The 16,322-nt window shown below is 52.4% G+C and overlaps 2 protein-coding genes and 1 long non-coding RNA gene across 3 annotated transcripts in view; 2 read left to right on the top strand and 1 right to left on the bottom strand.

Moving 5' to 3' along the window:
• Positions 1-4,778, top strand: part of Atcay (ATCAY kinesin light chain interacting caytaxin) — a 29,982-nt gene extending 25,204 nt beyond the window's left edge. The window contains exons 11-14 of the mRNA XM_021173555.2: positions 462-497; positions 2,725-2,799; positions 3,084-3,116; positions 4,120-4,778. Of these exons, the coding sequence (XP_021029214.1) occupies positions 462-497; positions 2,725-2,799; positions 3,084-3,116; positions 4,120-4,129 (154 nt within the window). The 3' untranslated portion in view covers positions 4,130-4,778. The remainder of the gene's footprint in view (positions 1-461; positions 498-2,724; positions 2,800-3,083; positions 3,117-4,119) is intronic.
• LOC110302820 lies at positions 1,517-16,019 on the bottom strand. The gene is made up of 2 exons (XR_003837777.1): positions 15,952-16,019; positions 1,517-2,780 (listed from the first exon to the last, which is right to left on the bottom strand). It is a non-coding gene; the product is annotated as an uncharacterized LOC110302820 (long non-coding RNA).
• Nmrk2 (nicotinamide riboside kinase 2) lies at positions 8,551-12,497 on the top strand. The gene is made up of 7 exons (XM_021173557.1): positions 8,551-8,651; positions 9,670-9,760; positions 10,071-10,119; positions 10,203-10,359; positions 10,555-10,626; positions 10,934-11,040; positions 11,198-12,497. Exons 1-7 carry the CDS (start codon positions 8,626-8,628, stop codon positions 11,281-11,283), a joined length of 588 nt encoding a protein of 195 aa, XP_021029216.1. The 5' UTR covers positions 8,551-8,625; the 3' UTR covers positions 11,284-12,497.
• Positions 16,020-16,322: the final 303 nt, after the last annotated feature.

The following is a 16,322-nucleotide window of genomic DNA, read 5'->3' as shown; positions in this document are numbered from 1 at the left end:
GCCAGGGCTACACAGAGAAACCCTGTCTCAAAAAACCAAAAAAAAAATAAATAAATAAATTAAAAAAAAAAGTTACATATTACAGAAAACTGACCACTGAAACCTCATCTCTTTTTTTTAATTATTATTTATTATATGTAAGTACACTGTAGCTGTCTTCAGACACTCCAGAATAGGGCATCAGATTTCATTATGGATGGTTATGAGCCACCATGTGGTTGCTGGGATTTGAACTCTGGACCTTTGGAAGAGCAGTCGGCGCTCTTAACCACTGAGCCATCTCACCAGCCCGAAACCTCATCTCAACACCCAGTTCAGCCAACCCCACACTGGAGCTCAGTCCCCATCTGTATCCCCAGTCCCCTTTGCCTGGCCTCTGTGGCCCTGACAGCTTGGGGCAGGGTCCTATCCTTCCCGCATCTCACTCACTGAACCTGCCTCTCTCTCTCTCTCTCTCTCAGATATGAAGAGCAGAGACTCCGAGCCAAGAGGGAGAGGTGAGTGTGTGCATCCTCCTGGCAGGGCCAGGGATCTGAAGACTCACAGGCTCAACTCCACCTTTGGACATAGACACAGCTCACAGGGGTGGGTAGTGCTGGCAGGCGAGTGTGAAGACCTGAACTCGGATCCCTGGTACCGGTGTGACCTGCCTGGCAAAGCTGGGCCGATCTGTAAAAACCTAGGGAGATAGAGACCAGACCTTGGGATTCACAGGCCAACCGGCCTGCCTGCACCAGCAAGCTCGGGGTTTGCTCCCTGGCCTGACAACCTGAACTGGATCTCTACGACCCGTGTGGTGGAAGGAAACATGACTCACACAGAAGTGATCCTATGACCTCTTACGTAGGCAGGGGTGCATATGCACCCCCATACATGCACAAAGACTGGACTCTCAGACGAGGTCTCTAGAGTCAGCCCTGGGTTCAGATCCCAGTCTTTCTAGCCCTTGATGCTACATATGCAAAACCAGACCCCTAATTTCCATATCAAGCTACAGGACTCCGGCAACCTTGTATTCATCATGGGAGTGTGGCTTGCTTGTAGAAACATTTTCTGACATGTTGTTAGTTGGTCCATGAACTCAATCTTCACCACTTTTTTTTTTTTTTTTTTTTTTTTTTTTGGTTTTTCGAGACAGGGTTTCTCTGTATAGTCCTGGCTGTCCTGGAACTCACTTTGTAGACCAGGCTGGCCTCGAACTCAGAAATCCACCTGCCTCTGCCTCCCGAGTGCTGGGATCAAAGGCGTGCGCCACCACGCCCGGCTTTCTTCACCACTTTTAATGGTGGGTAGTTAATAAGGAGAGAAAGAGCCGGGCAGTGGTGGCACACGCCTTTAATCCCAGCATTTGGGATTCAGAGGCAGTTGGATTTCTGAGTTCAAGGCAGCCTGGTCTACAGAGTGAGTTCCAGGACAGCCAGGGCTACACAGAGAAACCCTGTCTCGAAAAACTAGGGAGAGAGAGAGAGAGAGAGAGAGAGAGAGAGAGAGAGAGAGAGAGAGAGACAAAAAGAAAAAAGAAAAAAGACAATTTATTAGCTATTATTAGCTATTATTTATCTGTTGTGAATGCATCCACACACATGTGGAGATCACTTGAGGGGAGTCAGTTCTCTTTCCATCAAATGGGAATTGAACTTGGGTCATCAAGACCTGGCTGCAAGCACCTTTACCTGCTGAGCCATCTTGCTGGGCCCTGCCTCCCTCATTTATGTTGAGAGCCTTACTCAGCTCAGAGCACAAACAGGGCGACCCCAGAATTCACATTCGTATAAACAATGCCAGCCATGCCCAGGGTCTCACTGGCTTGGCCACACACAGCCACAGCCACAGGACTGCTGGTCTCCCTTGTCACTGTCCCCACCGTATCTGTCCTAGCCCACGGCTGTGGACAGCAGAGCAGTCACTGGACCCCCCACTTCAGAGCTTTCCATAATGCACTAAGATGCTCTGCTCCCATCCTACACTAATCCCCTCCCACCCCTGGATGGGGACAAGGGTTCGAGGTGCCCATTCACTCCCCACCCCATCTCTGTGCTCTTGGGACCTTCTGGAAGTGGCTCTTACATGCAAGTTCTCCTGTATCCAGTTTAAACTGCTGGCATGGTGTCAGAGCTATACTCCTCTTCAACGACTGGGTAGTAGCCTAGTGACCTCGAAGGGGAAGCATTGTAGCAGTGGGCGGAGCCCGGTAGGCCCCCTGCTGCTCTCTGAGCACTCGAGGGTTAGTCCATTTTAATTTTCTTTTTTTCTTTTTCTTTTTAAAACACAGTCTTCTTTGGTAGCCCAGGCTGGCCTCAGAATCCATGCTTCAGTCTCCAGTGCTGGGATGGGAGGTGTTGTGGGTCAGAAATCTCGCCCTGTGCTACTCACATCTTCCAGGCTTGGAATTGGAAGGGCAGCAGCTGGCAGTTAGCTCAGTTGGTAGACTGCTGGCCTCGCTGGGTGGCAGCACATGCCTGGTGTACCAGCACTTGGCACGAGGAGGCAGGAGGATCAGGAGTTACCACATAGTGAGTTACAGGCTAGTTTGGGCTACATGTTTCCTCATTCCTTGCATTATGGATCACATTTGTCCCATGCTGGGCCATCTGCTCCTTCCAACAAGCCAGGGGGAACAAAATTCTAACATGAGCCCAGGCTGAAGAGGCCAGTTTGTTCCCAGAACCACAGTATCAGCTGCCTCCCCCTACCCCCTTGTCACCGGGTTCTTTCTGTTCACAGCACACGGCCACCGCAGCCGGAGTTCCTCCTTCCCAGGTCAGAAGAAAAGCCAGAGACTGTGGAAGAAGAGGACAGGTGAGTGCGCTTGGGATGGCAGGCTGAGACAGGACCCCAGGGGACACTGTGGAAACAGATAGGGTGTGCCGGTGCCTTCCCAAGGTTGGTGACCCCTGGGCAGCTTCCCCTCATCTGTGTCTGTTTGGGTGAGTCCCTGACCCAGCAGGGGCAGACTGACACCTGCTATCTGCCTGAAAAGTGTGAGATAGTGGTAGCCTTCTTGGGAATGACCCCAACAATAAATGAGAACTGCCCAGGGTCACAGACAGGCAAATAACACCCTGTCTCCTCCCCACCCACAGGGCAGCAGAGGCAACAGAGGACCAGGAAACTAGGTGAGTGTAGCACAGGTGTCAGCAGATTTCTAGGATTGTTCTGAGCACAGTTCAGATCTGTATGACTGAACATCTGATGAATATATGCATGCCTTGTCCCAGCAGGTGGTATGACAGATTCGGGTATCCTTCTTCCAGCTGCAGGACAGGTTAGCCATGACAAGGATATTGATGCACAGCTAGCCTCAGATGCAACTCAGACAAAGGATGGATGGGTGGATGGATGGATGGATGAGTGGGTGGGTGGATGAATGGGTGAGTGGGTAGGTGGGTGGATGGATGGATGGATGGATGTGTGGGTGGATGGATGGGTGGATGGATGGATAGATGGATGGATGGATGGATGGATGGATGGATGGATGGATGGATGTGTGGGTGGATGGATGGGTGGATGGATGGATAGATGGATGGATGGATGGATGNGATGGATGGATGGATGGATGGATGGATGGATGTGTGGGTGGATGGATGGGTGGATGGATGGATAGATGGATGGATGGATGGATGGATGGATGGGTGGATGGATGGATAGATGGATGGATGGGTGGATGGATGGATAGATGGATGGATGGGTGGATGGATGGATAGATGGGTGGGTGGGTGAGTGAGTGAGTGTGTGTATGTGTCTTTGAATGGATGGTTGGATGAGTGGATGGATAATGGATGGATGAATGAATACATGGGTGAATGGGTGACTGTGGTATACACACACACACACATATATGTATACATATATGTGTGTGTGTGTATATATATAAACATATATGGATGGATGAGTGGATGAATAGTGGGTGAATAGGTTGTGGATATATATGTTTGTATGGATGGTTGGTTGAGTGGATGGATGAATACATGGGTGGATCTACATTAGAAATGTTGGTGGCAGTCATTTCTCTTTGCTCAGAACCCTCCCTAGACAGGTTAGCTCACTCTGAGTCTTCCTGTGTAACCTTACTTCCTACCTCTGACGTGGATCCTACCCTTGTTGTCCTTTGCTCTCCAGCATGTCCTGATCTACCCAGAACCTAGACATGGACAGAGATTATTCCCAACATCATGTAACCCTCATCCGAAGCCCTGGGAGCCCCGCCTTCATCGAGCCTCCACCGCCCGAGGACGCCTGGCTCCACCATGTCCCCTGCACCCGGGTCCTCTCACTGCTTGAGTCCATTTCACTGTTTTATTTTGAAGAAGGCGGTATGAGCACATCTCGGAATGGAGCAGGTTCTTGACCCTTTCACAGTCTGGGCTTGTGGATGCCAAAGGTGGACGTGGGCAGTGCCACCCACGGTTACTCTTCCAGGCCTTGGCATCCCCAAGATGCCCTTCTCTGTCCCAGCTAGGATAACACAGATGTGCATTTTGGGCTGACCCAATGAGAGACCCTTTGCTCGGTTGCCACCTGTCCCTAGCTGGAGCCTCAGATGTCTGGTGGCCCTGGCTGCAGCTGCATCTGCTTCTCTGTGGAATGTGACCCACTGTCCCCTCTCCCTGCCACCCCAGGCAGGGTTGTGACTGCTGACCTCACATCTCCACCTGACATGCCCTATTCTGCCATTTGACTGTCTTTGGGGGCTTTCAAGCCTATTGCACATGTACTGATCAGCCTGGTGGTCAACAAACCCAACATTTTTGAGCTCCTTTAAAGTAGATGTGACTCCAGATGTTAACTGACACCTCATTCCAAGGGAAGAAGTTGTATCTACTTCCTGTCCTCTGCCCAGACCAGACTCAGCCTCTGTGTCATCAAGTAGGAGACATTTGGTGTCTGAGAAGAAAGATGAAGATCCAGGCTGTGGGTGCTAGAGGATCTGGGGGACCCCCTAGGACAGTATATCCTGGTGGGTGGGATGCTGCGACCACCTGATCTCCAAGCTGGGCTCAAAGCACCTGTCTGCCCGAGATGACTACATAGTCTAAGCTAATGAGTGTGCTGAGCCTCCTGTCCCTAGGGACACATAAGGCCAGATGACATTTGCAGGGAGGAGTCTCCCTGTGGTTCCCTAAAGACTTGAGTATCTCTATGTTAAGAAATCTTAGCACTGCGCAGTGGTGGCATATGCCTTTAATTTCAGCCCTCAGGAGTAGGAAGCAGGGGGATTTCTGTGAGTTCCAAGATAGCAAGGGCTACATAGTGAGACCCTGTCTAGAAAAAAAAAGAGAAGGAGAAAGAGAGAGAGAGAGAGAGAGAGAGAGAGAGAGAGAGAGAGAGAGAGAGAGAGAGAGAGAGAGAGAGAGAGAGAGAGAGATAGAAAGAGAGAGAGAGAGAGAGAGAGACCTCTGTGCCTCTCAATAACATCCATGGAATGGATCTGAGCTCTGCAGGAAACACACCACAACCAGGGCCACTCTGTGGCCCCGGGAGGGGACCTGAGAGAGTAGAGCAGAGCAGTGCTTTTTGTTTTGTTTTGAGATAAGATCTTGCTATGAAGACCAGCCTGTCCTCAAACTCCTGATCCTCCTGCCTCAGCCTCCTGAGAGCTGAGATGGCAGGTGTGTGACCCTCCAGGCTGGGCTGGTGGTTTGTAAGTTGTCTTTATCATCAGAAGATGAGAACCAAGATGGTTCCCGGGGCTTTTTGGTCCACAGACAGCCCCTCTTGGCTTTTTGGAAACAGAATCCTGGAGGCTTTTCCTGACTAGGCGGTGACAGCCTAGGCCTATGAGGTGAGAGGATCTCTGTGTCTGGGATGGATGGAGGACACAACCCTGCTGTCCCCAAAGGTCTAAGGTCCTGCCTCCAAGCCCAGGAACTCCAGGGGGGGCCACCTGCTCCATCCACCTCCTTGTTGCCATGGCATGCCCACCGCCCCTTTGGAATCACCAGCACCCACTGATACAGGCAAGCAGAACCCACCAGGGCCACTGAAGATCCCCCAAACAGGAGACCCCGAGGGGCTTAATATCCTAGCCCACACCTGGGACCACCACTCCAGGTACCTGGGGGACAGGGAGGCAAGACACAGAGGTCCAGCAGCCTCATGGGGAAGGGCTGTTCCATTTCTTTACTGAGACACCCAGGATCCATTTGGCAAGTGACCCAGAGCAACAGTGTCCACCGCCCACTAGCAAATTGTGCAGTTATAAACACAGAGACGGTGGGGACAGTCCCCAAAGTAACACAAAGTCCGGGGAGCCTGGGGTGGGGATTTTTATGTGAAATAAATAAATTATAATGCAGAGGGAAGATATATGCACATATCTCTGTGTTCCCAGATATGGGGAGGGTGCAGAAGGCAAGCCTCCTGCCTTTGTGACCAGTGGCCAAGCCTTGGGAGAGTAGGGGTGCACAGTTCTGCTTGCAGCAGGAGAATGGGGGATGGGCTGGTGAGTCTCCAAAGACTTTGGCTCCACTGCCTGAACCTTAGAACACACACAGACCAGGGCATTTGAACACAGCTATGTTTAGTGTCGCCAGCAAGATGTGATGGGGGAGTAGAGTGTGATGACCGATGGGTAACATCCCAGCGCTCAGGATGCTACTGAGGCAAGAGAGAGTTCCAGACCAGCCTGGGGCACGGGTGGAGACTCTGTCTCTAATAAACCAAACAGAGGCCAGTGTGCTGTAATCTGGATATGCGGGGTCTGGATGTGCTCATAGCTGGGATATGAGCGTGGTGACAGGGCCTAGGGAGGGAGGGACTGAGCCAGCAGGACAAAGGTTGGGCAGGACAGGCACCTTTCATTGCCTACAGGCTCAAGTACACTCACTCATTCCATGACCTATTCATTCACACACTCATTCCCAACCTCGCCATGGATCTGGGGCCCAGCCATCCATGTCCTTCCTGTCTTGGTCATAGTGCCTGCTCAGGTCCCTGAGGACCAAGAGGGAAAGACCAGACATCCTGAGGGATGAGTCCTCTCTGATGCAAGAACCAGCCTTAAGCTAGAACAGTGTGTGTCCCCAGAGGTGGGACCAGCAGGGCACAGCAGAGAGGAAATGGAACTCGGTGACCCCAGAAGGACAGGTTGGGGGACTTGGGACTCATGAGATAAGGTGCTGGCCATAGGGCAGAAGGACCTCCTATCAAATGCCACAACCTAGATAAAAGGCAGGCATTGTGTCACACGTGTAGCTTAGCACCAGGGAGCTGAGGCAGGGTGTCCATGGGGCCCACTGGCAGCACACCCAGCCCTGTCACAGAGCTCAAGGGTCAGCAAGACTCCACCTCAAAAATAAGTGTCAGGGCTAGAGACATGGCTCAGCAGGTACAAAAACATAGGCTGCTCCAGCCGATCACCCAGGTTCCAGGCCCAACAACCACACGACAGCTCCCAACCACTGGCACCTCCAGTTCCAGGGGTTCTGAAGCCACCTTCTGACCTCTAATGGCAGCAGGCACAAACTTGGACGACAGACACATATGCAAGCAAATACCCATACACACAAAAATAAAAATAAACCTTGATAAATAAGGTCCAGCAGGATATGGGGGTGCATACCTTTAATCCCAGACTCAAGAGGCAGATGTAGGCTAACCTAGTCTACATGGCGAGTTTGAGACCAGTCAGGGCTGCATAGGAAGACCCAGAAGACACCTGACATTGACCCCTGGCCTCCTCATGTGGCTGCACACACACACACACACACACACAAACACAGGCACACACACAAACACACACATACATACATATACACACAAACACACGTATACAGACACACACACACATATAAATACATACATACACACACACACACAAACATAGGTATACATATAGACAGACATACACACAGGCTCACACACAGAGAACATTTCTTCTCCCTTACCAACAACAGTGGGGAACAATGCCCCGCCCCATCCTGGCTCTCCCCTGAGTCTGATCTCAATGACTCTGGTCACATGGTGGGCTCACAATGACGGTCACTCTAGAAGGATTTTGTAGCCAGGTCTGGTCATCAGAGCAAAGCTGTCTTGTGATTCACCATCCAGAGATCTAAACCCACCTCAGCCATGACACTTTTGGAAGAGGAATTTCCTGGCAAGGCTGAGCTGGGACCAGGGGAGGAGGGAGGAGGAGGGGGGAGGAGGGGGGAGGAGGGGGAGAAGAGGAGGGGAGAGGATGGAGAGTCCGTTTTCTTGGCCTCATAAGAACCAGTCTCAATGTCAGGGTGAAACCAGGGGACACAGATATTTTTAGGTATAGAAAGGTGTGACTAGGGAGGGGAGGAAGGGAGAAAGGAGGGGTGGGGAGAGGGGAGGGAGGAGGGAGGCAGACACGGAGGCACAGGCTAGAAGTTGGCTGCTGTCCCTCTGCCCCTCTGGCTCGTGACTTTTTTAGGCAAAAGGCTACCGAAGCTATTTGCAGCCTATGAAACAGGTGCTCGCTCTCCCCCCCCCTTACTCTCACAAGTGCATGGGGAGCCTCTTCCCCCAGGACGGCCTCCAGGCTGCCCAAACCTATAAATGCCCCACAGCTTTGTCAATGAAGCTGGGACTTGCTGAGCAGCACAGCGCAGTGCAGTGCAGCAGGGGCCACCTCAGGACCAGTCACCTCCAGTCCCCAAGATGAAACTCATCATAGGCATTGGAGGGTGAGCCCCAGGGCCTGGAGTGTGACCCTGTTTGGGGAGGGAAAAGACCTCAAGGCCCTGGGAAGAAAGTGCCTGCTGCCCATGGTCTGCAGGCATGAGGGGCGTGTGAGCTTGGTGACCACTGAGGGGACAGGGATGGTCACACTGCACCTGCATGGATGGATTATTTTAAAGATTATGAGGAAGATACTTGGGAGGCTGAAAACCTGGGGTCCAGCCCTGTGGGGCTGGGGGATGGATGTACAGGCAGTAACTGAAGTGTCTCTGAACAGGATGAGTGTGTGTGTGTGTGTGTGTGTGTGTGTGTGTGTGTGTGTGTGTTAATTCTGGAAGCACCAGGGTGAATCCAGGGCCTTGGGCATACAGAGCAATCCCTCAGAACAGGGCTACTGGCCTGGCCCTCTTTTTACTTTTTATTTTGGAGTGGGCTAGCAGTCATGCAGGCTAGCCTTGAACTCACTTTGTAGCCCACACCCGTCTTAGCCCCTAGCAGGGTGACAGCGGGTGCCTCTACGCCTAAGTGAGGCCTTTTTTCTAATGATCCCCAGTGACGCCAGCTCTGCTTGCCTATGGCCTCCCACATGGCTGCTGTCAGCACCAAGACAGGCAACATAGGGCAGAGGACAATATTTCCAGAATGGTTGAGGATGACCCGAGTCACCCTAAGAACCAGATTGCTGTGACCTACTGCCCTGGTGTCCTGGGGATTCTAGGCAGGGGCTCCCCTCCCTGAGCCACACCCCCAGCCACTCAGGGCATTCTAGGGAGGGGCTCTACCTGACCACGTCCTACCTTCACAGCTCTGGGATTCTGAATAGTCACTGCACACAAATGCGCGCACGTGCAACCACACACACACACACACACACACACACACACACACACATACATACACACACACACACACCTGTCCACCCGTATGGGCCTGGCTGTAACTCCATGGTGACTCAAGTCCTGTTAGGTGCTTGGGAGTGGGCGCTGACATCTCCCCACTGCCTCACACATGCCGCCCTTCCAGGGTGACCAACGGTGGGAAGACCACCCTGACCAACAGCCTCCTCAAGGCGCTGCCCAACTGCTGCGTGATCCATCAGGATGACTTCTTCAAGGTGGCCGTCTAGGGTGCAGAGGTGTGGGGAATACGGGGCACGGCGTTCTCATTAGCCCTGCTTGTGCCCAAGGGTCGAGGAACCCTGTCAGACTGATGGAGGGGGTGCTGGCCTCACTGTGGCATGCTGGGATGTTTTTACCCACGACCTCTTAGACTCTTGCTTTCCCTTCTGTGCAATGGGCTTAAAGGGAGGAGTGACACGTGATGATGGGTAGACCACCGCACCTCGCTTTGGGGCCACCCTAGAGTGGCAAGGTGGGCTGGGCTGGCACAGGTCTGAGCCCAAACCTTGGGGTCCTGTGTTTCAGCCCCAGGACCAAATAGCAGTCGGGGAGGACGGCTTCAAACAGTGGGACGGTAAGCGTAGTGCCCCTGCCCTAGCTGCCCCACTGCGCCCTGTGGGTGCTTCCCGCTCTGAATCCCGCTGTTTGTCCCACAAGTGCTTGAGTCCCTGGACATGGAGACCATGCTCAGCACGGTGCAGGCCTGGGTGAAGGATCCACACAAGTTTGCGCGCGCTCACGGCGTCAGCCTTCAGTCAGGTGCCTCGGACACCCACGTACTCCTCCTCGAGGGTTTCCTACTGTACAGCTACAAGTAAGCATCAGCCTGCCAAGGCCCGAAGACCTTCAGAACCGCAGGTTGACTGTACCCACCCTGCTGTGTGAGCCTGCGCACTGCCAAGAGCTCTGTGTCCGTTTACACCGTGGAAGTGGGACGAATCTGTGGGCTCGGGAGACATAGGGGTGCCACAGAGACACCAACTGACCCTGTCCCCCACTCCCTGACCAGGCCCCTGGTGGACTTGTACAGCCAACGCTACTTCCTGACCGTACCGTATGAGGAATGCAAGCGGAGGAGAAGGTAGGGTGCCATGGGTACGGGGGTGTCCCTGGGGTACAGGTTCCTCCCTGAGCCAGCCAGCCATGGGCAGTGGGCTCCGTAGTGACACAGAAGCCCAGAACTCCAGGCCTGGACACAGCACACACACACCCTTCCCCAAACAGGCTCAACGGTGGGGAAAAAAATGTGGAAGTGGAGAATCCCACAGCCACAGCCTTTGCCCAGGGATCTATCTAATCCTTCATCCAGAGCCTGTCTGCTGATTACTTGCGGTCTGCCTTGAGCACCAACTTCCCACGACAGGCCTGGAACTCCTTTCTCTCTACAGAAGCCGTACTTACATGGTCCCTGATCCTCCTGGCCTGTTTGATGGTCACGTGTGGCCCATGTACCAGAAGTATAGACGGGAGATGGAGCAGGACGGGGTGGAAGTGGGTAAGAACCAGTATGAGGCTCTGCCAATGCTCTAAACCCCAGGCTTCCCTACACCCCACTGAATCCCATCCTGGGCTCTCCTGCTGCTCTTTCCTGTCCTGAGAGAGTCCACACTGCTCTTCCTACTAGTCCTGACCCAGTCCCTTTCCGGTTTCAGTCTATTTAGATGGCATGAAGTCCCCGGAGGGACTCTTCCGTCAAGTTCTGGAGGATATTCAAAACAGACTGCTCAACACATCCTAGCAAGACGCAGGTCCTGGACAGCGGGGCCTGAGATGTTCTGACTGGATGCAGTGGCTCTTCGCCTATAGGAAATCTGTACATAGGAGGGCATGTCCCCACACGTGTGCAGTGGGCGCGGACACCGTTAGATTTTATAGCACCTCAACATTAAAGTGGACTCTGTTTTTTAACCTGGCGTCTTGTATGGTCCCTATGAGTGGAAGAGTTGAAACTCCCTCAGACCCTTTACTGGCACCTGGTGGCCTCTGTGGGGAACCTTGTTGATGTGCCTCAGTTTCCCTAAAGGAGACAATCCTCATGAACTTAGGTAAGGAGAAACAACATCTACCTTAATGTAGACAGGCACAGAGAGGTCGCCTTTGGTACTCAGAATCACACAGTAAGTTGGTGTGTCCAGCTAGAAAGCTTCTCTGCCTAAATAGGACGGAATTCTAGAGAGTTCCCGAGGGATTCCTTTCTTCTCTCATCTGAGCCTCCCTCAACTTCTTTCGGAAACCAAAGCCAAGTCTCACTCTATAGGGTTATTTGGAATCTCTTAAATACACACACACAACACATGCTGCCTGTCCTGCAACCAGCAACGGGTATGTCTCCTCTCACACACAACCACACACCCCCTGAACCATGGTGACAGTCTCAGTGTGGTTTTTTTGTTTGTTTGTTGTTTTATGCTTTGTTTGGGTTTTTTTTTTGGGGGGGGGGTTGGCTTTTTAAGACAGGGTTTCTCTGTGTAGCCCTGGCTGTCCTGGAACTCACTCTGTAGACCAGGCTGGCCTCAAACTCAGAAATCCACCTTCCTCTGCCTCCCAAGTGCTGGGATTAAAGGCATGCGCCACCATTGCCCAGCTCGGTGTGTTTTTTTTATTACTTGTGTGGACTTCATAAAAGGGAAAACTGAGGCTCCAAGCAGAGCATTTCGGTGGTGCTGGAATGTAGACGTGGAGGAGAGTGGGCTTCAGAGATTTTATTCTTTGGCCTGAGGGTGACACCTGATGGCCATCCGTGGAATTGCAATGACAGAATCCCAATTACATATAGAAAAATGCTATAGTAGATGAGTGGATGGGTGGATTGATGGGTGGATTGATGGATGGACGGATGGATGGACGGATGGATGGACGGACAGACAGATGGATGGACAAGTGACTGAGTACAAATCTGAAGCCTCGTTGTCTACATAAGACTTTGAAAATAAAATTGTTGCTTATAATTTTAAAAACACGCTTCTTCTTTTGCCTGGGACCTACTGGCTTCCTTCTTTATTGACCAAATCAAGAACCAATTAGGGAACTAGATTTTAGTATCAGCTCCACCACCACATAAAATAATATAAAAATAATACAATAAATTATAAAATTTGTTTTCTTTTTTTCCTTTCCTTTTCCCCTGAGACAGCGTTTCTCTGTGTAGCCCTGGCTGTCCTGGAACTCACTCTGGCCTTGAAATCAGAGATCTGTCTGCTTCCCTTCAGAGTGTGGGGTTAAAGGCGTGTGTTAACAACGTCTGGCTCTTGAATTCCACTTTCTAACACTTGAGTTTTACAGACTTCAAACTTAAGGGTATTTTGTCTTGCTTTGAGACAGGGGCTCCTGTACCTCAGGTTGGTCTTGAACTCCTGTGCTCATTTCTATTTCTCTTGTCATGCTGCCCCAGTCAATATTAGTGAGACCTGCCTTCTGTGTGACAGATGTGGAATGTCCCCAAACCCACAGGTAGCAATGCAGACATCTGTCATCTCCCCAGCTGTAGAAGTCCTGTGACCAACGTGAGGAGCTTCCCTGTAGGGTCGCAGCGTCAAGGTTAGGCAGAGGCTGAAAGCACAGGACTGGAACAGGGTTTGTACTTGCCAAACCCAGGCCTTTGTCCCAGGCACAACTGTGGCCAGACTCATCTGCTGGTCACATCCCCCAAAATAGTTCAGCATGAGACAGGGACATGAGGGAGATGACTTCAGGGCAGCCAGAGCCTGGCCACTCAGGCACCGTAGACATGATTCATAGAATAAAGAATGAACTAGGGGCTGGAAGGATGGCTTGGTGGCTGCTCTTGCAGAGGACGGGGAATCAGTCTCCAATCCCCTCAGGGTGGCTCACATGCACTTGTAATTCCAGCTCCAGAGTATATCTTTCTGGCCCCTGTGAGTACTGCACACATGTGGTACACAGACAAAAATGCAGGCAAAATATCTATACACCTAATTGAAAAAAAAAAAGTAAAACATAAACTGGGGGCAGCAAGAGGGCCCAGCAGGTAAAGGAGCTTGCTGCCAAGTCTGATGACATGAGTTCCATCTTCAAGGCCCTTATGGGAGAAGAAGGAAACCATTCCTACAAGGTATCCTCTGACCTCTACACACGTGCTGTGGCATGTTCACGTGCCCCCCACACACACACACATGTACACACCAATGTAATATGAACGTTTTAAATGCTGGGACCAGCATCCGAGTCACTGGCTTGCCCAGTCTCCCCAGAACATCCCATGTCCTCGGGGACCCCACCCTCGGCTCACCAGGAGGGTGCACCTGTGTCGGGGTGGGTTTATTGCGTGTTCCAGAGGCCTGGGATGACTCGGAAGAGGTAGGTTTCTGACCCGTGTTCTGTCTGTCAAGCAGAACCTTGCCAAGCAGCCTTGCCCTTGGGGACTCCTTTGGGTCCTAGCATCCTGGGGAAAGCCCCTTGCAGACTTTCCAGAGGGACAGAGGGTTCCAGGGTCACCTGCCTACCCCAACCTTCTCCTAGCAAGCTGGCCAAGCCAAGGCCTCTGTTGGCCTCTGTTAGTGACATGTACCTCTCCCTCCCACTCAGAGAGAAGCAAGCTCTCCCACAAACACTCCAGACATCACCAGCAGCCCTAACTGGGCCATGGGACGGTCCAGGACAGACACAGGACACCCTGACATTGACGCCCAGAGGAACAGTGTGTAAAATGGATTCCTCTACGTGGCTAAGAATACTGAGGCTCAGGGAAGATGGAGTCCCTTGTCCAAGGTCTGTCACAAAAAAGGTGGATTAGAGCTGGGCATTCTGACATATCTACCAACCCAGCACTCACTCGGAGGTGGAGGCAGGAGGATCAAAATTTCAAGGTCATCTGTGGCTACATAGTGAGTTGGAGCTACATGAGACTGTCTCAACAAACAAACAAAAACCTCAGGTTGGTGGTTGTGTCCTCGTGAAGGTCCTCGGTGGGGCCTGGGGACAAGTGTCACATTGGGGGAGCTCCAGGCACAGAGTGGGACACTACTCAGCATCTTCCAGAATGCCCCACACAGAACACCCAGCCAGACATCCCCACAAAATGAGCTCAAGGGTCCTCTGTCTCCCGTATGGGTTACCATGCTGATGGGGACACTCACAAGCCCCAGAGCCAGCAGTGGGGCCTCGTGGCTGACCCCTCAGCTCTATTGTCCCCAGATCCTGAAGAACTTGGCCTGTGGGACCTAGCAGAGCATAAGGTCCCCTGCCTGGCTGGATTTCCAGACTCCACACAGACACTGCTGTGCCTCGGTTGAGTTGAGTCCTAGGGATTCTGATCAAGGTCCCCACACACTCGAGGCAAACACTTTATCCACCAAATCAGATTCTCAGCTTTTCTTGTTGACTCTCCTGCCCCACACTCAACCCTAGGACTGTGACCTCACCAAAACCCACACACCCCAAGTCCTAATAACTACACCCAGAGACTGAGGTGACGGCGGTGGTTTGCTCAGTTCCTGGAGATGGGCGACAGGCAGCCCTCCCCGCCCTGTGCTGTCCTATCCCTGCACTGACACCTGTCACAGACATCAGCCAGCGCTCAGGGGAACACTCAGTCAGCACTTAGAACCCAGGGCCCCACCTGGTCCAACGCCGTCACCTGCAAAGGTCACTGCTCTCCATACCTCAGGTCTCCAAGGGCCAGGGAAGAGATGGGCATGCTGGACACTAAGTGGAAGATCAGCCAAAGCCAGAAGGGAGGGGCTGACAGGAGCCAGAAGTCACTGGTGGTGGGTGTCCCCAGGTCATCCACCCTGCCCCCACACACCACCATGCACCCGGTGACTGCAAGTTGTCTGGAAAGGGACTTCTCATCTCCTCGTCTCTCCAGCCATCAGGAGTAGGTCTGCAATAATGGGTCACAGGTGGAATTTGGGGACACACCTTGGGTTTATGCATGTGGGACAGCCACAAAATCCCTTTAGCCAGGAGTTGTCGTGCATGTCTTTGATCCCAGCGCTCAGGAGGCAGAGAGAAGGATTTCCCTGAGTCCAGGGCCAGCCTGGACATATCAAGTTCCAGGACAGGCAGGGCTACAGAGACCCTATCTCAAAAAAAAAAAAAAGATGGCTTTGGCTTTGAACTACAGAGAAGTTCAGGGAGCTGCATACCCACAGGAGAACTGAGTTTGGGGACAGAGAGAGTCCCCTCTTTGATCCCCCAGCTCTTCACCACCCACACCACTACACACATGCATTCTTGGGGGTCACTTGGGTAGGATGGGGTGTCCCTGGCTCTGCACCCTTTAGATGACAGCTCCTCCTGCCCGCTGTCCCACAAGCCTTCGGGACCAGCAGGGTCTGTGTTTCACTCATCCTTCGTTTTAACACAATTCTTTGACTTTTGGGATCATTTCTGCCGCAGGAAGCCTGGGTGAGGGCCAAGGAGGGGAGATGGTTGGCGTACTTACTTTTGTTTAAGATCTCAGGGGTTGAAGGAGCCGCTTGGGGTTGGCGTGCTTGGCTTTATAGACATGACTCCGGCTCCCCGCCAGGTTATTAATAGCGAGGGAGCTGCTTGCCCGAGTATGGTCAAGAGCTGAGCAACCGCGAACGTGGCTAGGCCCAGTCTGCTGCGCGCACCTGTTCCAGGCTGTGACGGGGTGGGGGTGGGTGGCCGGGATGGCACACAGCAGTACCCTCTGACCTACAAGAGGCTAAACCAGAGGGAGGTTGTGGGGAGGTACTAACTAGACCACAAACACAGATCAAGGCTACATAGTGAAAGCCTGTCTCAAAATCATATAACTGATTAAGACTCAACTCAAGGGGCCTTGCTACT

This window comes from Mus caroli, chromosome 10 (assembly GCF_900094665.2).
Source record: "Mus caroli chromosome 10, CAROLI_EIJ_v1.1, whole genome shotgun sequence".
NCBI classification, from domain to species: Eukaryota; Metazoa; Chordata; class Mammalia; order Rodentia; family Muridae; genus Mus; species Mus caroli.
Note: the sequence above shows the minus strand (reverse complement) of the source record. Positions and strands in the feature narration are given on the sequence as shown.

Excerpts from the sequence above, each read along its gene's own strand:
- Nmrk2 (XM_021173557.1), top strand. The coding sequence starts at position 8,626 with ATGAAACTCATCATAGGCATTGGAGG. Across the intron at positions 9,761-10,070 it reads ATCAGGATGACTTCTTCAAG|CCCCAGGACCAAATAGCAGT; the intron begins GTGGCCGTCTAG and ends CCTGTGTTTCAG. Across the intron at positions 10,627-10,933 it reads GAATGCAAGCGGAGGAGAAG|AAGCCGTACTTACATGGTCC; the intron begins GTAGGGTGCCAT and ends TTCTCTCTACAG.